The sequence below is a fragment of the Apium graveolens genome, chromosome 11, assembly GCF_009905375.1.
Source record: "Apium graveolens cultivar Ventura chromosome 11, ASM990537v1, whole genome shotgun sequence".
Taxonomy (NCBI): domain Eukaryota; kingdom Viridiplantae; phylum Streptophyta; class Magnoliopsida; order Apiales; family Apiaceae; genus Apium; species Apium graveolens.
The window spans coordinates 172,513,346-172,539,962 of record NC_133657.1 but is presented as its reverse complement, the minus strand read 5'-3'; the positions used below and the strand labels follow the sequence as shown (position 1 = coordinate 172,539,962).

Sequence of the window (26,617 nt, the reverse complement as noted above, 5' to 3'; positions counted from 1 at the left end):
TTAGTAGATAATAAGTCTGTGAAAGTGTTGTGCATATGTTGTGTACTTGATGATTTCATAAACAAAACATCTAAGTAGATTTTACTTAGTGAAATAATGTAGCACTCGACTGATAAGAATTATAGTCCCGACGGATAACTAATTATAGTCCCGAAGGATGTTAACTAATTATCCATCGAGTGAGTAGCTTATGTAATAATAAGTCTGTAGCACAGTTCTGTATACATCTTTGTATAGATTCTGTAGTAGCCTATAAGTCATGTTGACTTTAACTAGATATGCAGAATAGGTTGATTACTTGTATATAAATGATGTCTTGTAATTCTGCGTAAGTGAAATGAAGTCAAGTGCCAAAATAGCTACCGACGGATGATTAACAAAGCCATCGACGGATGATCAAATGACTATCAACGGATGCCTGATATAGCAGTCGACGGATGATCAATGAAGCCATCAACGGATGTTCAGAAAGTCGACGGATGATCATATATCCAACGGATATTCATAAAGTCCAACTGGATGATCATATAAAGAATTCAAACAGCAGTTGAACAGTGAATACTGAGCACAGGCCGTCGAGATGTATACAAATCTACTGTGGAAGCCCATTAACTGGGTAATAGAGGATGAAAAGTAGCAAAGCTTAAGACTTATAGTTTTTATGTTTATTTAGTCTTTTTGACTTTGTAATCTTGGTAATATATAAACCAAGAACGTAGCAAATAAAAGATAACTGAGATACAAAAAGAGAGAAATCTTTGTAAGCAAAATCCTTAGCATTTCCCTGTATTCTCAGTAGTTCAATTTGTAAGCAGCTGTGGGCATTCTTGCACACAGAGTCCTCTCGATATATAATATATATCTCTGGTAGAATTGTTTAAATCCACCAGAAAGTTTTTAAAGACTCTTGTTTTTTAATTACTTATGTTTTGATTCAATTAAGTTCCTATTCCATATTGTGCTAATCAAAACACTTATATTTATATTCGAGTTGAACATTTTTATTTCGAGAAAAAGGTTCAAGAATTCCATTCAACCCCCCTTCTGTAATTCTTGCTATATTGTTAAGAGACTAACAGAAAGCCCTTTTGTGAAGTTTAAAGGGTTCAATTATCTCACTAAAGTTTTGAGGTGCATCAGAACAACAGAAATTATATATAAGCTGACATAATCTAGCAAAATAAACTGTGTTGCTATCTTCTTTCATCCTATCACCTATAAAACCCAAAATTACAGTAGCGTAATCAAAATGAGTTTGATTAAGAAGGGCATACCCAATTTGCTTACTCATTATTGGGATAGCATCAAAGTTGGAGCATTTGTTTGCCAAGGCTTTGGTAATACAGTCAAAAAAGAAGCTCCACTCCCTCCTGATGTAGGGCCTCTTCAGTTGTCCCAGCTTGGACAAAGATTTCTCATACCCAAGATTTGCCATCATATTTTGAAGAGCTGATTTCCCAACTTGTGAACTGTAAGTACAGTTTTCTGGTAGATGCAAAGCTTGTCGAATAGTAGACAGGGTGACCAAGTGCTCATTTTCCCCTGTTATAAAAATAATGCTTGGGGACCCATTTTCACCACCATCATCATAGACTCCAGACCTCCAAAAATCCAGAATTTGCTTGCCTGAAAGAGTCTGTGGTTGGGTCAGAGCATATCCAATTTCACTTCGAGCAAGAAAGTCTTGAATGAAGTGAAGTTCTGAAGGAGCCTCGTCCTTGTTGAGAATAGCCATGTAGTTATTGGGAACAAACTTGGATCCATCATAGATAAGGTCCTTTGGTGCCATTTCTGTGAGAAACTAAGTGAAAAGTTGTGTGTTTGCAAGGTGTTTGATAAAATGCCTGTAAGAAAGTCCATCAGAAAATAGAGAGAAAAAGAGAGAGAGAGAGAGAGAAGAGAGAGAGAGAGAGAGAGAGAGAGTAAAAGAAATAAGAGATAAGATAAGAGAGAAGTTAAAAGATTTGATAATCTTTTATCTCTAATATTTATACTCTTTCCACTCAACAGCTCTTTTTGGAAGTAAAACCAACATTTTACACCTGGCAGCATGTAAACAGTCAAAACATTATGAGTGGGCACGGTAAACGTGCAGTATTTATTGCTCACATGCGGTTACCAAAACAAACACGCAACCCATTAACCAAATGATTATCATTATTTTTATCTTCACTTAATTACTTTCCTGTGAAAAAGAACCGTTACAGTAAATACTAAAAATAAGTCAAGTAATTAAAATGTGACACGTAAGCATCAGAGTTTGCATCAGAACTTGACTCTTATCAGAATTTAACGGTCATCAGAACATGGCTTCTGTACTCAAAAAGTGAAGTGACTGTTTCTGTGATTCTTCACACAAATACTGACTGGTTTCTTCAGAGTTTAATCATCAGAGCTTATATCAGAACTTGTCCTCAGAATTTATGCAAATAATACTTAACTGTTTGTCAGAAACAACTTAATCACCACATTAATTTTCATCATTCATATGGAGTGATACTGTGTGTATGTGCAAATGATCAGATAAAGATTAAAGTCTGATAAACTTCAGTATATCTTAGAAATAAGGCATAACTAAGAAAAATGCTTAAAATCTGTCTTGAATTGTGAAGTACACTGTAGAATAAAGTTATGCAAGAATCCACCTCAACTATTTGTGCTTATTTTATGCATATTTTTAAATTCTTTAGACAGTGGCTTCTCAGTGTAAATGAGTTACAACTGCCATCAGAATTTATGATGTTATCAGAATATTTCTCCAGTAATCAGAGAATATGAAAAGTCACCAAGAAAAATCAATTTGCTTTTCTAATGCATATAACTTAATACCAGCAATACACTTGGATCTTCCCTCTCACATATTTACTCTAGATCTCAAAGGAGTACCTAATTTCAATTTTTCTTTTCTTTTGTTTTCTTCAGATAAGTGAGGCTTATCAAGCATGTAGTTCATCCTTAAGATTTACTGACATCAGAATTTGACAGATAAGAAGCAATAATCTAGTTTGTGACTTAGTAATAAGATACACAAAGTAAATTTGACTAAGATCAAAATTAGAATTTGCTTGTGTTATTGATTTCCACATAAACAACTAATTCAAACATGGGATACATAGTTTGTTAAAGACTACTAAGTTAGCATCTAACAAAATAATCCTCATTGGATTGAATAGTCACAGAACATTCAAAACACTTTCAGAGTTTATAGAATCACATCAGATAATAAGCAGTGTTTAATATGTTACAATTTATACACAGATTACATTGAGATAAAAAAATCTGTAAACACTGATCATAAAGTCTGATGTATGAGAACAAAAACTAAATAGATTTTGAGAAAGAACCTTGAAATCATTCCAAGTTCATTTACTAGTCTTGTAAAGGTAGCTTCACATAGTGGTTTTGTGAAGATATCTGCTAGTTGTTGATCTGTTGGAACAAAATGCAATTCCACTGTACCTTCCATTACATGTTCTCTTATAAAATGGTACCTAATGCTGATGTGCTTTGTCATTGAGTGTTGAACTGGATTTCCTGTCATAGCAATAGCACTTTGATTATCACAGTAAATAGGTATTTTAGAAAATTCTAACCCATAGTCCAGTAGCTGATTCTTGATCCAAAGAATCTGTGCACAACAGCTTCCTGCATTAATATATTCTGATTCTGTAGTTGATATGGAAATTGATTTCTATTTCTTGCTAAACGAAGAAACCAATATGCCTCCAAGAAATTGGCAGCTTCCACTAGTGCTTTTCCTGTCTATTTCGTATCCTGCAAAATCTGTATCTAAGTAACCTATTAGCTTAAAATCTGACTCCCTAGGATACCACAATCCTAGATTAGTTGTACCCTTAAGGTACTTGAAAATTCTTTTCACAACTATTAGATGAGGTTCTCTTGGATCAGCCTGAAATCTTACACAAAGACATGTAGCATACATGATATCAGGTCTACTTGCAGTTAAATAGAGTAAAGAGCCAATCATACCTCTGTAGTTAGTAATATCTACTGATGCTCCAATGTCTTTATCTAATTTGGTGGCAGTGGCCATGGGAGTTGATGCAGTAGAACTGTCTTGCATTCCAAACTTCTTGAGTAAATTTCTAGTGTACTTGGATTGATTTATGAAAGTACCTTCTTCAGTTTGCTTGACTTGAAGTCCCATAAAATAGCTAAGTTCTCCCATCATACTCATTTGATATCTTGACTGCATTAACTTGAAAAATATTTCACAAAGTTTTGTATTTGTAGAGCCAAAGATGATATCATCAACATATATCTGTACTAAAAGTAAGTCATTTCCATGGTTGAGGTAGAATAAAGTCTTGTCAATTGTGCCTTTGTGAAATCCACTTTCCAGAAGGAATTGAGTAAGAGTCTCATATCATGCTCTAGGAGCTTGCTTAAGGCCATAAAGTGCTTTGTCAAGCCTGTAGACATGATTTGGAAATTTTGGATCTACAAAGCCTGGAGGTTGTTCAACATATACCTCTTCTTCCAATTCTCCATTGAGAAAAGCACTTTTCACATCCATTTGAAAGACTTTAAACTTCTTGTGAGCAGCATAAGCCAAAATGATTCTTATGGCTTCCAATCTAGCAACTGGAGCAAATGTTTCATCATAGTCAATACCCTCATATTGAGAGTAACCTTTAGCAACCAAGCCTTGATTTGTTTCTTGTAATTATGTCATCACTGTCAGTTTTATTTCTGAACACCCATTTTGTAACAACAATGGATCTGTCCTTTGGTCTTGGCACTAGGGTCCAGACTTTATTTCTTTCAAATTCATTTAACTCTTCCTGCATTACTTGCACTTAATCAGAATCTTGAAGAGTTTCTTCCACTTTCTTTGGTTCAGTCTGAGATAGAAAGGAATGATAGAGACATTCATTTGATGTTGCTATTCTAGTTTTGACACCTGCTTCAGGATCATCCAATTATTAAGTCAGGTGTATGTGATTTAGTCCACTTCTTTGCAGATGGAAGTTGGTCTCTAGAACCGGATCCTCCCCCATTATCCATGTTGTCTCCATCAGCATTTTCTGATGCTCCCCCTGAAGTTATGTTCTCTGAGATTCCAGAATTTGAGTTGGATCCTTCAGAAATTGAAGAATCAGAGTTTCCAGAATTATCAGAATTTGGCTCATCAGCACTTGATGAATCAGAACTTGAAGAGCCAGTGACTGGTTCTGATGCTTCTTGAGAGTCTTGAGATGTGGTATGTTCATCAGCTTGCTCCCCCTGAACAGGTGCATTTTCCTTTAGAGTAGTTACCATAGTTTCAATGACATCAGGAATTTAACCCATCAGAACTTACAGGATCGGGATTTAGGTCATCAGAATTTACTAGAATCATAATTTATATCTTCATTTTCAAATCTCAGCTTGATCATGATCATTGAAATCTTCAAGTCCAGTAATATTTTTATCATCAAAAGATACATTGATATATTCCATGACAACCCTTGTTCGTAAATTATAGACTCTGAAGGCTTTTGTGGAAAGTGGATATCCAACAAAAATTTCTTCATCAGCTTTTAGATCAAATTTTGACAGCTGTTCTGGATGAGTCTTAAGAACAAAACACTTGCATCCAAATACATGAAAGTATTTCATATTTGGCTTCTTTTTCTTCACCATCTCATATAGTGTTTTTCCATGCTTGTTTATGAGTGTAGCATTCTGTGTAAAACAAGCAGTCTACACAGCTTCAGCCCAAAAATAGGTTGGTAGATTTGCTTCATCAAGCATAGTTCGTGCAGCTTCAATAAGAGATTTATTCTTTCTTTCTACAACTCTATTATGTTATGGAGTTCAAGGTGCAGAAAATTCCTGCTTTATTCCATGCTCTTTGCAGAACTCTTCCATGATTGAATTCTTGAACTCAGTGCCATTATCATTCTTATTATTTTAACAGAATCTTTGACTAACTTATCCATCTGTCTGACATGATCAGTTAGAGTAGATGCAGTTTCATTCTTCTTGTGCAAGAAATACACCCAAGTGTATCTTGTGAACTCATCCACTATAACCATAGCATATTTCTTCATTGCAATGGACATGACATTGACTGGACCAAATAGATCAACATACAGTAAGTGATAAGGCTCAAGAATTGAGAATTCAGTTTTGCTCTTGAATGAAGATTTTCTTTGTTTTGCCTTTTGACATGAGTCACAAAGACCATCAGGAGCAAATACTGATTTTGGCAGTCCTCTCACAAGATCTTTCTTTACTAGCTCATTTATGTTGTTGAAATTCAAATGAGAGAGTCTCTTGTGCCAATTACAGCTTTCTTCAATTGATTCTCTGCTTAACAGACAGATTGCAGAACCATCAGAATTTGTTGAAATTCTGGCTTTATATATGTTACCATGTCTGTAACCTTTCAGAACCACTTTGCCTGTAGAATTACTTACAACTTCACAGTGTTCTTCAAAGAAATCCACATGATAACCTCTGCCACAGATTTGACTCACACTTAGCAGATTGTGTTTAAGTCCTGAGACAAGAGCTACTGATTCAATTATGACATTCCTAAGATTGATATTGCCATATCCCAGAGTTTTTCCCATGTTGCCATCTCCATAAGAAACTCTTGGGCCAACTTTCTCCACAAAGTCTGATAGCAGGACTTTATTTCCAGTCATATGTCCTGAACATCCACTGTCCAGAACTAGGATATTTTTCTTGTTGCCCTGCAATCACAAAGACCACTATTGGTTAGTTTTAAGAACCCAGACTTGCTTGGATCCTTTGGCCTTTTTAAGTTTGTTAGCATTTGCAGCGGATTTAGTTTCAGAGTTTATGCTAACATGCTTTTTATCAAACTTTGCATCAGAATTTATACTAGAAGGAATTACACTAACTTTCTTTAAAGAAGGTTTTATGTGATAATAATCATAGTACAAACTATGATATTCCTTACAAGTATAAATAGAATGCCATAAACTACCACAATGAAAACAAGGATGTTGTGGTTTAAACCTAACAGACTTACTCTTAACTCTCGATATAAGAGGTAAAGAGTTTATATCTTTATTTTTTCTGCAAAAAGAAGCAAGATGGTTAGAGTTTCCACAATTATAGCATTTCTTTCTAGGAGCATTAGGAACAAGAATATAATTATTGCTTTTATTCACACCTTCCTTTCCATTCCTATTTTTCCTAGCTTCATTGACCTTGTTCAAATTTTTAATCTCTTTCAGCTTTTACTTAAGCTACTTCTTTGTCATTAAGCCAATGTTTACTACAACTGGTTTATCCTGTTTTAATTTGTCAGAAGTTGACTTTTCTTTGACTTCTGTATTAGAGTCTTTCATCTTTTCAGATTTTGACTTGTCTGAATTTTACACAAACTTGACAGGATTAACTTTAGGCTTTCAGCTTTCTTGGTAAAGTTTGGTTTAGATGACACAGTTTCCTTTTCTTATTTATCATCTAGGTAACCTAGTCCTTTCCAATTTCCATTTTCTAAAATTTCTGAAGTTGTTCTTCAGAGTTAGTCCAAGTTTTGATTATCTCTTTTTCCTTTTCCAGTTCAGATTTAAGAGATTTATTCAATTTTAGCAGTTCATCTTTAACATACAAAGCCTCATCTCTTTCTTTCTGAGTTTGATGAAATATAACTAACTATTTTTCTAAGTAGTTATTTCTGTTTCTAAGAGCAAGACTTGCAGATTTTAATCTTTCATTTTCTAAAGTCTGATCTCTAAAACTAATGAAAATGGTTTTAAGATATAATATTAGCTCAGAAATATCATCAGTATGAAAAGCAAGAGTTGAATGAGGTACCTTTAATTCAGCAGTTCCAGAACTGCTATCAGCATTTGCCATCAAAGCATAGTTCACCTCTTCTTCAAGATCTGAAGTGTCTGCCCAGTTTTTCTTCTTTGTAATAAGTGCCTGGCCTTTATCACCTTTTCCTTTCTTGCAATCAGGAGAGATGTGGCCTCTTTCACCACAATTATAGCATTTGACATTTGAGTTGTCTCCTCTGTAAACTTTTCTCCTTTGCCTTCAGTCTTTCTTAACCCTTTCTTTTCAGAACTTCCACCTTTCCGGGAAAACTTCTTACCCTTTCTGAATTTCTTGTAGGCTATCTTTGTGATACCCTTCACCATAAGAGCACACAGTTGCATCATCTCTGCACCAACATCCACTTCAGATAAATTTTCAGATTCTGAATCATCATCATCAGAATATAATGACTCTGAATTAGACTGTGTGATGAGAGCATTTCCTTTGCCCCTCTTTGAGACAAGCACTTTAGCAGATTCCTCCTCAACTTTAAGTGCAACTGTCTTTGACTTTCTTCCATGCCTTTTGCTCATTTGATCCATCTCAAGTTCATGAGTCTTGAGCATACCACAAATTTCATCAAGAGTAGTTTCAGCAAGGTCATAGTTGTCTCTTATGGTAGTAGACTTCAAATCCCAATTTTCAGGAAGAGCTAAAAGGAATTTTAGATTTGAATCTTCAAGATCATATTCCTTGTCCACCAGTGACAGATCATTCAAAAGTTTGGCAAATCTGTCATATAAATCAGTTAGTGACTCATCATATTTTGAGTCAAAGTGCTCATACTCCTGAGTGAGTATTGTCTTCTTATTCTTTTTGATGGCTTCAGTTCCCTGGCATCTTGTCTCCAAAGCATCCCATATTTCCTTTGCAGTCTCGCATCCAATTACCCTGTTTGACATGACATTGTCAATTGCACTATAAAGTAAATGCCTTACCCTTGCATCATTGGCAATATATGAGATGTCTTCAGGTGTGTAATCACCTTTCTCCTTTGGTATGGTTATAACACCCCCAAATCCAGGGTCGGGGATCCGGGTTGTCACGAGTTCCATTTCCCTTAATAATACTTAATCTTAATAATCAACCAACTACTGCGTATTGTGACCCCACAATATACACACACACCACAAGTTATAGTCTCAGAGATGAATATCCAAAAATAACACAAGCCATTTTATTCCACAATTATAAGCCATTTCACCTCAAAAGGGTTTCTGAATAAATTTACATTTCTTTGCCATTATTACAATTCATATAGATACATAAGTCTGGTACATCAGAAGTTGAAAGCCTAGCCTATTGGTAATTCCTACCTCAGCTACAGCGGCATCAATGCCTACAGAAAACTGCGGAACGTTTCCTATCCGCTCGCAAATTGGGAGCTTGGTCCTGTTCATCTTGTCTATCTGTTGTTGTGTGATGAAAGAAGAAAGCAAAGGTGAGCAACAAGCCCACCGAAATAATATGTATAATAATTAACAATATATGAGCATTCTCATAGTACTCATGAAAGTCTTGGTCAAGAAGAAATGAACCAAGTTGATATCTTAACGTGACCAAGTCGTAAAATATTCAGTATATATATACATATATACTTTTCACAATCTTTGAAATCCCTCTGACATGTATAATATACACAGAGTTCCAGTTTATAACTGTATAAAAATATCGTTGCAAGGTGATCTCATATATCTAACCTTGTCTCAACGTTTTTCCGAAAAACTTTGTCATTCATAAGATAATCATTAACTAGATAGAAGTTAAAAAGATGAAGTTACAAGATACTCCAATATACTTATATCTTTTCGGAATACTACTTGAACTACCACCGTTCAAGTTATAATTAGTTTCAAATGTTTATCACATAAATGAGACTACAAGATAAGACTTGAATAGATCCAATCTTTGAAATATCATTTGAAAGAAATGAAGTTACGAGATACTTCATTAAGTCCCGATATATATATCCATATATATCTCTCATACATTTCCTGAAAACCTCTGTCATGTAAAGTATGAACAGAGTTGTAATATCCAATGAATTTGGAAAGAAAAGAATTTGGGCATAAACCCGATATCTTGCTGATCAGGCAAAGATACCAATAAGTAACCTTTTCTACTAGTAGATGGATGAATCCCCCGCCGGTCATCACCCTGGCTGCATTAGGACCTTGTGCTGGACCGCCACCCGGCCTCTTACGCGTTGATGGACTGCCACCCAGCCACTTACACTTTGATAGACCGTACCCTGGCATGTCGCTTATGCCGACTCAATTAGATGGACTTACTTCCCGAACGTTGGGTAAGTAATCAATTCTTTTATCAAAACAGCAACCTCGTTGCGAGTATAAAATATACCACAGAGCCGGATACCCCAGATTTTTAAGCGAGTGTTCAAGTCCCCTTCGAAAGGAAGATCTTAAATTTGAAAACGAGTTTTGGGATCCACTCTAACTTTTAAAATCATTTTGAAGGTTCGAAAACATTTTTAAGAATGTTTGGAGTAATGCTGATTTAATAAAATAAACCAGTCCCAATATGTTGCAAAATATCTGAATATTATTATTTAAATAATATTCCTATAAAGGATAATCTTTATAAAAATAATTGAAGTAGAAGTTTTAAAACTCATACTTGAAACGAATTAATAAATAACAAAAGATATACTTATACGAAAGTACGATCTTTATTTGAATAATCAAAAATAAGTTTGAAATATCAAAACATTATTCTTTAATAAAATAAAGAATATTATTTAATAAAGTAAGCGGAGTCATAAGTCCTTGAATGAATAATCAAAATAATATTCATTAAATAAAATAAGCGGAGTCATAAGTCCTCGAATGAATATTCAAAATAATATTCATTAAATAAAATAAAGTTATCGAATAAACCTTATTTGATTAATAGTTTTGAAAACTATTTCTATATATATATATATATATATATATATGTATATATTATACTCGGGAACATCGACGCCCGGTTTAGAAAAGTTCACCTTTGGGTCCCCTATACTAAGGGTATACGCAACTACTGCTTATCTCTAGCATAGGTATTATGCAACTTATAAGCATTTGAACCAACAATTAGATATCAAGATTACGAAAAAGGCATGCATATAAATATCATATCACATGCTCCAATATATCGCAAGACTTTGCTAATAATAACCATGCACTTATCACCTATAATAATGCATATACATATATACATCACAACAACAGTTATACGGGTAGAAAACTTGCCTGAGTGTTCCCGGATAGACTTAAGCTTAGAATGGGTCCGATAACCTATGAACAACAACATAAGTCAGAATTAAACCCATGTCGCTTAAGAAACTAGACTTTAACCAATTGAACCCTAACGTTCGCTTATGGTCACTCCTACGCTTAACGAATCACATAAGTCGTTCGAGTACCCTTGGCTCCACCATTTTTAATAAATTAATCATTAAGAATTTTAAGGCGATTCTTTCGCGAATACTCTACCAACTGCCTAATCCACTTTACATAATTGTTTCATACTCAAATTAGTCATTTAAGGGCCTTAACCAAGGTTTCAAAGTAAGGCAAGGGGTAATGGTTCGTTCGCGAAACGCCGTTACTTAAAACGGTCGTTTCTCCTAAACCGTACATCGGATTCAAGCAAACCACATATCAAAACAAAGCTCGTAACATGAACTATCTAAACATGGCGATGATCAGAATCTAACAATGAGTTCACGGGTCCTGAAGTTAAGAACAAAAACAGTCTAAGGTAAATCGGGCATTACGACGGCTATGTTTACGCGATTACCAAAGTTTATACTACTCCAAATCAATCACAAACCAACTTACAACCAATATTACAACCAAAATCCATCCAAACCTCACTACACGGTCCATTACTTCATGTTTTATCCAACTCATTCAATCACAACAAAAGCTAATAACCATACTAAGGTTCATTAACTAATAACCAAGATTCAACCATCAAAATCACTACAAACTCAACCAAACTTTAAGCAAACAAGCATCATGCTTCTCATATACTATATCAATTAAAACGATTCCTAAATACTCAAAAGTAAAGCTAGGTTTTAGGAGTTTATACCTTCTTGAAGCTTCTTAACACAACACAAGAGCTTTGAATGCCTAAAAGAACCTTGATCCTTGCTTATATAACCTTAAACTTTCATAAAAATTCAAGAAACTAAAGTTATTTTTTTGAAAGTTACTATTCACCATCTTCTTCCTTGATTTATTGGAAGAGATTCGTGAAGAAGTTGGAAGCTTAAACTCGTAGGATATGCTTATCTAATCATCAAGAAGCTAAGGAAATTACCTTGGATTTGTTTATGGAGTGAAGCTTGAATTTTTGTAATTTTTCTACTTGAAAAGGAGAAAGGGCCGAGAGCTTGTTTTTGAGAGAGCAAGTCAAATTCTCTTCCTTTTTGCTTTATGAATTATGTGTGGTTGCTTCTTCTTTTGTCTTGGAAATTGATTAAATTTTTACCATGGTGAAAAATGTGTGGCTCACAATCAACCAACCAATCCTTTCCACTTGTCATGCTTAGGTCATCAAGCTTAGGTCATCCATTTGCCACATGTCTTCTCCTTGTGGTGTGATGACATCATCATCCACTAACCTCTTTGATTATCCCCTAATTACTTGGCTAATGACCGCTTATCTGTTATATGGTTCGCTTAACTTTCGTTCTCGTTTATTGTTTGAAGGATCATACCCGGGATCTTATTACTTGGGTTCCCCTAAACCTTTCTCAATATTTTATATTCCTTTTATGATCCTCTCTTATAATCCTTGAATTTAAATTCTTTTAATCATGTTACCTTATACTCAATTCTTTCGGTATCTGGTGGATTTTCGGGGAAAAACCAAGGTGTCCGGATTCGAATTCTAACGACCTTTACATACACTCATTTACTTTATGGAATACTAATACGATCTTAGAATTTCCATGACAGTACTCTATATAGCGTGGTCCGATGATTTTCCTTAATCAGCATCATCAGCAAAAGTTACTATTCATCCGTGTTTCAAAAATTCCAAAAATTGGGGTTATTACAATGGTCTTTACTGGTTGATCAGCTACTGCAACAGAAAGCTTGGTAGGCTTATATGGTCCATCATTAATTCTATCAAGGTATACAGGATCTGTGGCTTCCAGAAACATAGCCATCTTTACCTTCCATATAGGATACTCAGATGCTCTCAATATGGGAACCCTAATACTCTCATATCGACTATGAGTTTGATTGTTTTGAGTATCGTGAGTTTTGGTGGGCTTAGGTGGAGTTTGTGTTTCGTCAGACATGATTGTAAACTGGATCTCATTGTTTGTATATTAATAGAGAGGCTCATATACCACTTGTTAGGTCACACAACACTATAGAAGGGGGTTGAATATAGTATTTATATAATCAAATCGATTTAGAACACAAGTATATAACAGTAATCAAGTTTATTCAATATAATAAGCTTTGTTACAAAGTAGGTTAAACTACTCTCTCAGTGATGAACAATATCACTAAGAGCTGCTAAGGTTACAAAGAATAATATTCTCGTGAATGATAACACATCTAGTGTAAACCCTAAGCTGTGTTTATATAGTACACAGTTACAAGATATTTTCTAATTGATATGAAATATATCTCTTCCTAAAATATATCAATCAGATATTATCTTCTACAAGTCTTCTAGTCGTCCAACTCCTTAAAGCATATCTTCCTTTGTTTTAGTCCAGATGCTCTCCTAGAAATCAGCCGCACTTTACTTCTGAAGCATATCCTTCCTTAAGTTCTTATATCACAAGTTCTGATAACTTAAGTTCTGATATCTTCATGTCTTCAGTAAATCCTGATTTCCAGTAAGTCCTGATAAGTCCTGATATTAAGTTCTGAAACTAAACAAATCAGATTAGACATGACATGACAAATATATCTAACATACCATACTCCACGAATCGTGGCAGTTTAAAGTATGCCCACAAGCCACAAATTTATTTATTTTACAAACGTACCAAATCCCAGTTTATTTATCTTACAACTAAAGTAAACTTTATTACAAACTATCAACACAAACTAAGCTAGACATCATCTGCTAGCTTATACCATTTCAACCTGGAAACCTAGGCCGCGCACTTGTCTGGGGATCCTCGCTACCACCAGTTTCCTTTTTAACTGGAAAAGTATATAAACAGAATTGCAAGAGTGAGCTAACTAGCTCAGCAAGTCATAATGACAACACTGAGATTAAACAATGATCAATTGAAATGATATAAAGAATTAAGTTTCCTGGTAAGCAATGATTAGAATTGGATATTCACTTTTATTTTAAAAACCAAGGTTAGGCTTGCTGATCAGTCACACACTAACCCCGAGCAAGGTTCCCAGCTTTGCTCTATATACTGGATCCAAGACACACATTGGCCTATTATGACCACGAATCTGGTCCGACCACGAATCTGGTCCATATTTAAAAACAATCCAATTCTATAACGACAACATGATAAACAATGTAATCAATAAGCTTGATCATAAATAACATTTATCTCGAAACATAGGGAAATTCATTGTACCCTAAAGTTATAACAAGATAAACAGGAAGATTGACTTTCAATCAAAGAAAGAGTCAGAAAATAGAAGACCAAGGGTTCAATGGTTACAAGGATTGGTATTATGTTATACAAGGCACAAAGGTTCGTATGTTAAGCAATTCCATATCAAGAATCAGTATGTGGTATATATGTATTTGTGGAATAGTATCGTATATGTGTGGTTTGGATCTGAGAATTCAAAAATCGGTGGTTTACAAAGAATAAAGCTTATGGTTCATGATCAATAACAATAATCAAGGTTCAAGGTTAAGAACTTCAAAGTACTTGCAATATAGAACCACGACTATTTGGATTACTTGCAACATACTTAAGAGAGTTCAAAAATACTTGCAATTATACTATAAGGAATAGCAGAAGCACTTGCCTTATCTATTCGCTTTTACTCTACTTGTACTTGTCAATTGGTTGCCACTCACTGACCACTTGTTTTCTCTTTCTACGTCTCGCTTCCTTTGTTAAACATCACATGTATGTATCAATACTCATTATCATCTCATTCTACACATTACAAGCTTCTATTTACCCTTCGTTTCACCCAAATCCGACGTACGGATTGAAAGCTACGATAAAAGTCGTTCAATAATGCCCATATAGTCATATTATACATCAATCGGATCACATATAGCACCTAGCACATAAGATATTCGATCAAAATAATTATTCAAGAAGATTCAGGGTTAAAATAATTTGTGAGGTATTTATTACGAATTTCTAAACATTTTTCGGAATTAAAATGGGTCTTCGAATCATTTTATAATTAAATAATCGGGTTCGAACACTTGAATCTGACTTTAAAATAATTTAATAATAATTATCGAGCCTCGAAAATAATTTAAAATGATATTTTAAAGCTCGAAACTATTTTTAGAATTTTTAAATCCAAATAAATAATTAAATCTAATTAAATAATCAATTAAAATTAATTAATAACTAATTAAATTAATTAATCAATTAATATTTAAATTAATTGACTAATTAAATAATTAATTATTAACTAAAATTAATTAATTAATTAATTAAGATTTATTTTTGAATTAAAAATAATTTTCAGAAACAAGAATATGAAAACAAAATTATCAACAAATCAACGATACGGCCGGAACCGTCGCCTAGAAAATTCCGCCGCCACGGGGTTCGATTTTCCAATCAAGTCCTTCCTGGTATCGTTTGTTCATCACGTGTACATCATTCAATTCGTTTTTCAATGATCTACACATTGGTAACATCAATTTCATCTAATAACCCCTAACAAAGAAAAGCATAATTTCCAATTAAGAACATTCAACCACATAAACCCTATTTTTATTAATTCGAGAATTAAACCTATTTTTCTACATGTTATTGAACTCCAAATTCATCATATAATATACCAAAATAACCAGGATAAAATTATCTACAAGATTAAGCCATCAAATCACATAAACAATATCAAAAATTCCTCTTTTAATCATTAATTAATTCAAATTAAAATAAATAAATAAGAAAATAACCTTGATTTCTGCACTGAAATGGATGATTGATTCTGATAGAACTTTTTGGAAGCTTCGATTCGGTATATGGCACGCTTGATTCTGAGTTCGATAAGGCTTTCGGTTTTAGTTTTGATTCTCAAGAACGCGACGATTTAACGGATTTTTCTCTGTAAATTCTATATTTTTACTGATCGATTATGATTATACAAATAAAATGAAATAATAAAAGGACTATTTATATTTATAGAATATTAATACTCGTTGGATCGTATTGGATCGAAAAATAAGTTACTTAGCCGCTAAGTAACTGCAAAAACGATCCGATTTGATACCCGTATTGGATAATTTTCAAAACCGAGCTTCTTATAAAACATTTTATATGAAGATAATGTAATAACCCGTCTTTCAAAAATACGGGTTTTATTGATCTATCGAAATAATTATCGTATCGAAAATTTTGCGCCGGGACGCGTACGGGTCAAACCGTATTCCGGATCTAAAAAATCAAAACATGAAAAATGTCCGGAATAATCAGATTAGGTTAGGAAGGAGTTTTCCGAAGAGTTTCGGGTTGTAGAAACGTAAAAACGGTTGAAGTTAGACGATTCCCGGTTTTATAAAATAGTTTTGTAATTATGCAGAAAATAAATATTAAATCTATAAATGTTTTATAAAATCATATAGCAATTCAAAAATTACCAGAAAAATATCACAATTATCTATATTTTATTTTGGACATATTAAAATTACAATACTTATATCTTATCACATATAAACATCTAAATATTATTATCAATCATCAGATAATTCACCAAGATTCACATAATAATCATTTATTGATAAAAATAATTACACGCTATATTCGGATATTTCATCCTTCTCCTTTAAAAGGATTATGTCTCAAAATTAGAATCTCTTAAATAAATAAATGAGGGTAACTTTCACTAATACTTCTGAACAAGATTATATTTCTGAACAAGATTGTGCGGAGTTGGCATCGCTTCTGTTCAGAGTATATCGTGCTTCCAAATTTCTGATATCAAGTAATAATGCATCTGTTTTTACTTGCCATCGGTGTAGATTCTTGAAAGAACTTTTGTGTATAAACAAGGTATTGATTTGTTTAAATTAAGTCAGTCCAAAAAGGCTCCAGGAGTGAATAAGTTGTTTACATGCCACATTATTTACGGGTAAGAAGAATTGAAGTTGATTATATTTTTTAAATAATGCTCTGAACATTTCAATTAGTACTTTGATCTCAGCCTATTTCTTTACCTTAATATCTTGGTCTCTAATATTTTATCCAGTTAATTCACATAACTACTTGATAATAAATTGCCTAATTTTAGATGATGTCCTAAAACAATAATTTATTTTTTTTTATTTAGTTGGTTAACTTTTAACTTTAAATTGCCAGCTCAAAGTACTCCTATGCATTAAGAGCTTCAAAAGTATTTTGATGATTAGGGGCTAAGTTAGTCGGTTGTTTAATTTTTGAACTAAGTATGCGATTAGTACTTTAAATGCATTTCTGGTTGGAAACATTAATACTATTTTATATTTGTATAATTGAGATTTTAATTCTGTATGGGTTTTTGGACATATATTTTTTATTTTATGGGTTGTGTTATGAATGGTATAAATATCAATTAATTTTTTTTAAAAAAAAATATAGCCTTTTGCGACGAAATAGGTTAACTAAAAATCCGTCAAATATGAGTTAATTGCACTTTGCAACCCCCACCTTTCATTTAAAATCAAAACAGTATACCTACTTTGTAAAATACAGTTTGCAACCCTTAACTTTCAATATCAACTACAATAATATGCATACCTTGCGGTTATAAAATTGAAATTGAGATATTAATATTAATAACTAAAATTTCAAATTAATTAAAATATTTATTTTAATGCATTTTTTACATGAAAAAAAATTAATGGTTTTTTTATATTAGTAATACTCTAAATTAATCATAATGCTAAATACTTAAAATATATTTATTAAGCAAAATATATGTTTATATATTTAATCATAAAGTTTCTAAATATATCTATATTTTGAAATTTAAAAAATATACCGAGTAATAAAATAATTGACATTAATATTATTTTTATAATTTTAAATTTTAAATTTTAGTTTAATTAAAAAAATCAAAATTATTATTTAAATATTTTGCTGAATTTCAATTTTACCCTCCACAATATAAATATTTTTAACAAAATGATTAAAGAGATGCATATTGTATTTGATATCTAAAGTTAGGGGTTACTGTATTTTTGAAATTAAGTATAATTTTGTTATTCAATGAAAGGTAGAAGTTACAAAATGCAATTAACTCTAATATCTTAGATATAAAGCAGGTTTGTCGTAAATACTTATACCGCCGAAAAATGCAATTAACTCTAATATCTTAGATATAAAGCAGGTTTGTCGTAAATACTTATACCGCCGAATAAAGTATTCCCGTAGCATAAACTAGCAGATTTTGTGGTGATCATCAGAATTAAATAACGGTTTGCAACAAAAATGACTAGCTACACACAAGAGACATCGCCATTACTGATCAAAACTACACTGGAGCCGAGACGTGATCTTTTCCATAGAAAAATTGAAATCAGATGTAAGGCATGCAAATAAAGAACAAGATGTTGAGGATTAAGCTGAGCGTGATCAAATCAAACGAAAAGATTTCTCCACAATACATGATGCCAACCATTGTGACATCAGATATGGGAGATAGATTGGAGGACAACTACTTCAAAACAGGTGATATCCACAGGGCAAACTTTGGACAACAACAAACTGATGCTAAAGACTGGGTCACCGCGACACAATGAAATGATTTACGACCATGATGCAGATCTTGATATGACAAACATGAAATCAGGATAAGAAGTTATTAAGTCACATGGACATGTTATACAACAAACAAGAATTACATGAAGGGAAGAATAACATAACAAGATGATGCACTGGAAGCCAGCAAATAACAATTCGTAATATGGCAAGTCACAGTGAGTGTTCTATAGAAAGGGAAATCAAGTCCTACACTTTACTCGCTTAAACAATGAGACAAAAATACACATGTACCACAAGATAGGATTAAAACGTATTGTATGAAGCAAAAATAATGGTTCATGGTACTTAAATTAACAAAATTGTAGTATTGAGAAGTAACACAAAAGCTTTAATGGCCATCTGGAGTTTCACCTTTTGAGAAATCCTGCCCGCTGCCATCCAAGTCGTCCACTGGGAATGCATCATCTTGATATGATCTATTATATACAGGCACTGTCTAGTCCATATCCCAGGAAGCATGATCTCCACGCTTATACACCAACAACTCAGCTTGAGTACGCTTCTATATGGAAATAACAACTGCATCTTCATCCCTTTTTTTCTCCGACGCCTCCACCTTTTCAGCAAACTCGTCAAGTTCTTTCTGCATTTCCCTAAGAGTCCTTAAATTGATGGAAGCTTGTTTTTTCTCCGCACGAATCTTATGTTCACACTTTCTATGTTTAGCTAAAAGCTCCTTTAAAATTTCATGTTATTAGCGTACATAGCTCGAGCAGCCAAGGAACTTTGGAGAGCCTACACGAACACGGAAGTAAATTAAGGACATGTACAAAATAAGAGAAAATATTCACAAATGACAAATACATATGAAGTACTTGATGACTTGCGTGAAAGAGGTTTTCTATGGTATCATCCATAATTGAATCAACGCTGCTAACTGAATTAGCCTCTAATACACGGGGCAATAAAATATCATCTACCAAGTGCACGAAGGAGGATGGCTTGGCACCAATAATATAGGTGTGACTGTGAGCAACCAATGAAAATGTAGTATCTTTGTCAGATGGAACAATTTTAATGTTTTTAGTGGGACGATTCACAATTGGGTTAACACCTCGAGATCCTAATGCATTTACTTATGAAGGCTTATTATCATGAGATCGTTTCGGAAAAAATCCTTACTAGCAATGGTCAAAGGCTTGATAACAGGGACCTTAACTCTATGAACAAGACACGGTGATCAAGCATCAGTAGAATAAACAATAACGAGTTATGAAGAAAATGGATGTTAAGACAACTATCTTTTGCATGCTGTTGACCAAGACTTCTATCAATTCCTTTTTTACTCTTGGAGCAACCTGGAGATTCTGTTGGGACGCCTTACATTTGTCGTGCAATGTTCCTGGAAACCTTATTCTGCTTGTTTTCAGCTTCTCCTGAAGTATCTGGAGTCTCAGTCTCATTGGAATTGTTTTCATCATGTTGAATAGCATCCATATGTATCTGCATGGCGATATCTTCGATATCAATAGTTGAAGCATTGCGGATCAGACGGTTGAGACAATTAGTCCACAACCTCTCAGTTACAGGTAAAGCAAAAATTTTGCCCACAATCTTTTTGGCATTCTCGTTGTTATCATCAAATTCAAAGGTAACTTCTGCACATTCAACAACATAGACGGATATCACGAACACGCATTAAATAGAAAAAATTACAGTCGGAAACATCAATTTTGTAAACATCAATTTTGTGCACATGGCATATCAAAAACCAAGGGCAATTACAAGTAAATAGACGAATTAACTTGAATTGTGCAGAGATGGGGCATGATTTTTCTCAACTCGACCATTGTAAAAATACTAAAAACAATCGAGCAACATCAAAGACGAAATATGCATGCAAGAGATAAGATGATTCAATTAAACTTCAATCAAAGATGTGACTACGATTCAGGACAATATGCATACAACATGATCGGACAACAGACAATTTGTGACATATACATTTTGTCAAACAATTAGCGTATTCATCGTACTATAATTCAAGAACACAATAAATGAAGAATCAACGCACTCAGTTTGATACAGAAGTCGATATCAAGGCTCCATAGCAACTAAGTAATTAATTATGAACAAAGTGAAGACTGCAACAACTGTTGGTATGGGACTTACGATAAACAGTACAAAAGAAATTAAAACTAAGCCGTACATGCAATTTCTTAAGACATCGAACATTACAAGTATGGAGGTAAATTACAAGATTAAAAGAAATAGATGTAAGTTAAATTTTACCCTTTTTGTTCCAGCATCGCAGAGATAGTCATCATCCATATCCAGCGAAGTTTTGTCCACATAAAAATATTCATTTTTCCATCCCCTGTCTTTCACGATTTCCAAGTTCAAAATCAGGGGCTGATTTCACAGTTTGTTCGCCAAGGCATTATCGGTATGCATTCTACTGTTTGATAGTGTACACATGTTTCACTACTTCAACTCGATCTTCAAGTTATGTTTTGCCTCGATAGACTCAAGATAAGTTAAACCCTCCAAGAGGACGACATTAATTGAGCAGGAGATATATTTAGAGAAATCAAGACATCCTGAACAATTTTGGTAAATGAAAATCGTATACCAATATCGAATGGGTAGTTATAAAAACACACCCAGTTTTTAAAATACCAATCAGCACGCTTATTCGGAAGAGGGATTAATACTACGACATCTTTATCATCGAACATTGACAAAACCTCATCGGCAAGATCATCATACATGATGCTTTCGTTGTTGTCAAGAGATTTAAAAGTTTTAGTATGAATCCACATGGGTCTTCTGAAAGTATTGTCATTTTTTTCGATATGCAGAGGATTAGGAGGTTAGATGTTATTCTTGATTACGGAATTTGGGTTACGATTTGACATCGGTGTCGATTAGAAAAAAAGGGGTAAATAAGAGATAGTGTATATGTTTTCCTAATAAGGAGAAACCTTGTACTTCTGGAAATGTACTTCTAAAATGAAGTGATAAAGATTGGGAAGTGTGATTGAAGTGGTTGCGTAGAAGAAAGTGAAATATCTACAATGGAAGATGGGCACTGATTTACAGAGATAATTTTATTAAATTAGTAATTAATTAGGGGCAATCGTTAGTGGGGGAATTTTGCGTGCCATGATGACTATGTGCGAACGAGAAGGTTTTGTATTGACCGGGAGATTCTTGACAAATACGGATCGTTTGAACGAGTAAAAAATGATATTGGAGTCAAGTTAAGTAATTGTTGGCATCATTTGTGAGGAGGCAAATTACTAGTATATAAGCAATTATATAATTATTTTTTTTTGCCACGAAGGTAAAGATTTTATTACTCACTCAAATCTTTACAAAAACATAAGAAAAAGCAGGGTGGACATTTTCCATATCCCACTTAAGCTCAGCTATTGAACAGCTATACCTCGCTAGATAATGAGCTACTCTGTTCGCGGAACGTTTAACAAAACGAATCAATACATTGTGGCTTCTTAAGTCCTCCAATAGGTGTCTACAATCATCCATAACCTTCCCTAAATACGAGTAACTTGAGAAAGAACTGCGAATCAACTGAATAACCTGGAGGCAATCAGATTCAACTATACCATTCGAGACGCTACTTTCGTTTGAGCCAACTAAGGGCTTCTCTGATGCCTACACTCTCTGATAGCTCGGGAGACGACTTTCCCTAGAGAGCATTTTGACATGGCCTGGACAAGATGTCCTAAGTGGTCACGAACAACAATAGCATAGTTGTAGCGATTTGGATCCGTGAATAAAGCTGCATCTACGTTCACCTTAACACTATTTGACGATGTGGGACACCACTGCTCTAAACCGTCTTCCTGAGTCATGAAACTCAGAAATAGATCAAAATTCTTATCTTGAGCAGCTTTCCATTGGTTAAGAAAAGACAACGCTGCTATGAACTACTTCAGGGACACTAACACCTCGCTGCTTCCAAACTATAGTCGTTACGATTTTTCCACAAGAACCAACAAACTATTACCTGGATACATATATCTCTGTTATTACTCTGCTCGAACACCATCTGGAGCCACTCAGTAAAAATATGATAGTCACCTGCAACTTGCTTGACAGACGAAAACTGATGGCACTCTACAGCAAATGAGAATGTGACAAGCGAATGAATAGCTGATTCGTCACAGAGGTTGCAAACTGGACACTGAGCATTAACCTGAATTCTTCTGGCCTGCAGAGTATCTTTTGTAGGCAAACAGTTGGACGAGGCTCGCCACAGAAAATTCTTAACTTCTTAACTTTATTCGGTATCTTCAGGTTCCATAACTTCCTCCAAAACCTCGAATTATCCACTGTATTAGGCTGATTTTTGGATGCTTGGATGACATTATAGCCACTTTTCACTGAATAGTGGCCCATTTTCTCGTGGCGCCAATACCAGGTGTCCTTGTCATTTTCAGTAAGAGGAATAGAAAGAATCAATTCAGCATCCCTCTCCTCAAAGACGTCCAAAACCAACTCTATGTCCCAAGCCTTTTCATCGATCTTGAACAACGAAATAACTTTCTGATTAGATATGGCCTTATTATCTGAGTGAACAAACGGGTCTTCGATTGATGGCAACCACGGAGAATTTGTGATGTCCACTGTTTGCCCATTTCCAATACAGCAAGAAATGCCCTGAACCAGTAAAGCTTGAGCTTCCATCACGCTACGCCAAATATAACTAAGGGTTGGATCCCAATTTAGCTGTTAAGAAGGAACCAGATGGATAATACCTTGCTTTAAGAATACGACTAACCAGCTTGTCCGGAAATGAGATTAGCCTCCATGCTTGATTTCCTAATAATGCTGTGTTAAAATCTCGAAGATTTTTAAAGCCCATGCCACCCTTGCACTTGGCTGCAGTTAATCGACTCCAACACATCCAATGGATGCTTTTATCTTTTGAACTGTCAGATTTCCACCAAAACTTAGACATTGCCATTTCCAACTCCTTGCAAATTTCAACTGGAAGAAGAAAGACGCTCATGGAAAAGTTGGGTAAGGTCTGTGCAGCGGATTTTATTAGAATCTATTTGCCTCCTTTTGAGAGAGATTTCTTATCCCAATCCTGTAACTGAGCTTGCAAGTGATCCATAATATAACCAAACACAGCTGACTTTTTCCTCGACATCATGTTAGGAAGGCCAAGATAATGAGTATTCTCACTAGCTTCTTTAATATTTAATTGCTGACAAAGCTCCTGCTTCAGATAAGAGCTAGTGTTGCGACTATAGAAAACTGATGACTTCTCCCTATTAATTTGTTGTCCAGATGCTTTCTAAAAAATACTCAACATTTGCATAACATGATTAGCACTGTCTTCACTAGCTTTGCAAAAAATATAGTAATCGTCCGTAAAAAACATATGAGATATGGGAGGGGCACTTCGAGCAACCTTGATACCTTGAATAAGGTTACGCTTCTCATAATCATGGATGATGGAAGAAAACCCTTCTATACAAATTAAGAACAAGTAGGAAGAAAGGGGATCTCCTTGACGAAGACCACGAGAAGGATTGATACTTCCAAAAGTAGTTCCTGCATGATTAATTTGATAACTGACAGATAACATACAAGCCATAAATAACTGCATTACCTTGCTAGAGAATCCCATTTTTTTGAGTACTGCCTCCAAAAAATTCCATTCCACTCGATCATAAGCTTTGCTCATGTCGAGTTTAAGAGCCATCCAAGCTTGTTTACCAGATGTTTTCCGTTACATGAAATGCATCACCTCATAAGCAATGATAACATTATCCGCAATTAAACGGCCTGGAATGAAAGCACTCTGCTCATTTGAAATAATAAGATCAATCATGGATATCACCTCCAACAGTTTGCCAATATTTCTGATAAAAACCCGGACTCATCCTTTCCGGGCCCGGGAATTTGTCAGGATACATGTGAAACAGGGCTGCCTTGACCTCAGCTTCAGTGATATCTGCCACCAAGTAATTGTTCTGATCATCTGTGATTCTAGCTCGAACACATTCAATGACATAACTCCACTATGTATTAGACGCTGTGAACAGCTTAGTGAAGTAATCAATCATCATATTTTGAAGACCTGAATCCCAATCAACCATATGACCTTCGTTGTTTTTTAAACATCTGATCCTGTTATTACTTCTTCTGTTCTTTGCAGCTGCGTGAAAAAACTTGGAATTCTGATCACCTGCTTTTAACCAGTGTTGCTTGGATCTTTGTCTCCAGAAAGATTCTTGTTGAGCGTATACCTCAGCTAGCTCCTTCTGATTTTCTTTAATACACTCTATAGAGTATTCATCTCGCCTCCCCTTCAACGCTTTGATTTTCCTTTTATACTGACGAATTCTGATTTTAAAACTTCCCGTAATCTCATTTCCCCACTCTGACAAAACACTTGCACATTCGTTCAGTTTCTCGTAGAATGACCGACCTTGATATCTGTATCACACGTCCTCAACCAACTGTTTACACATAGGCTCCCGAAGGCCAGGCATTTTCAAAACGGAACCTCCTTGTCTGAAAGAGCTGTTGAACTTTATAAAACTCAAGCAAAAGAGGGCAATGATCCGAAGTAGAAACTTCCATATTGGTGAGTGTTACATCTTTAAACATGTTCATAAAATCTGTTGTGACCAAAGCACGATCGAGGCGGACTTCTATCAGTCAGAGGTGTCAACTCCCCTTTCCCAAGTATACTGGTAACCTTGAAGATCTAGGTCAATAAGGCTGCAATCGTCCAACACTTCGAGATAAACCTTGAATAAGACTAACTGGATAAGGGCGACCTCCTTTTTGATGAGCTTGTGAGAAAACATTGTTCATATCTCCAATGAGGATCCAAGGATGAGTATTGTTTGTTGACAAATTATGAATAAGCTGCCAAGTTTCGTAACGTTTACTCCTGTCTGGTTCTCCATAAACACCTGTAACTCTGAAGGGGTTACTATTATTCATATGAATAATTGTATCCACATGGTTCTTGTTGTATGATCGTAAGGTTACTTCCTCCTTATTCCTCCATAAGAAAGCCATGCCACCACTATGGCCCTATGACTCGACTACAAACAGACCTTCAAACCCTATAGCACGCTGTAATCTCTCGACTGTTCCTTTCTTACAAATGATTTCACACAAAAAAAACAAAATCGGGTCTCTTTTAGATTGTTATCTCCTTAAGGAATTGAACAGCCCACGGGGTCCCAAGCCCACTGGCAATTCCAACTTAAAAGACTCATAATGCTAGGCGAGCACCCACCTAAGTACTCGCCCCATGCACGTTTTTTGAATTGTTGTCTGTATTTTCGTAGCCCAGCTCAATTGCACCATCTGAGTCCATTGGCACTTCTTCAGTTAGGCCCATATTAATGCAGTCTAGCCCATCCCCTGTTCTGCGCCTCTTGTTGTCAATAATAACCAACTTATTAGCCTAATTTATCGGTAATTCAGTTGTATTGATACATTCATTACTCTGCACTTGTCTCGCGCCAATACCCTCCTTTTGAATTATCTTATCCCCTTGATTTCCTCCTCGTGTAACCACCATCAGATTTGATGGAGTGATTTTAAGATCTAAACTTCCTTCGTCTTCCTCAGTCAAACTACTCCATCCCTGAACATGTGAACTCGAACTACTACTTCCATCTCCATTACGTAACCATTTAGCGCCAATAGGTTTAACCTGTCTTTTAAATGGAGCTCTCATCCATGATCCATACGGTTTCACAATTTCTTGCTCTGATTTCTCGAATAATTATCCACAAAATCTTTCTGAATGCCCTATGATGCCACAGATGAAACAAAAATTAGGAACATTCTCATATTTGAAGTTAACCTAGAACCAATCATTACCTACCATTTTAATTTCATTCGTCTCTTCAA

The 26,617-nt window shown here is 34.7% G+C and overlaps 1 protein-coding gene across 1 annotated transcript; it reads right to left on the bottom strand.

Annotated features, from left to right (window-relative positions):
• Nucleotides 1-22,359: 22,359 nt before the first annotated feature.
• On the bottom strand, nt 22,360-23,693 carry LOC141696142 (uncharacterized). Its single transcript, XM_074500327.1, has 4 exons — nt 23,508-23,693; nt 23,006-23,455; nt 22,734-22,937; nt 22,360-22,569 (listed from the first exon to the last, which is right to left on the bottom strand). The coding sequence occupies exons 1-4, from the start codon at nt 23,691-23,693 to the stop codon at nt 22,360-22,362; spliced, it is 1,050 nt and encodes a 349-aa protein (XP_074356428.1).
• Between the last annotated feature and the right edge of the window lie 2,924 nt (nt 23,694-26,617).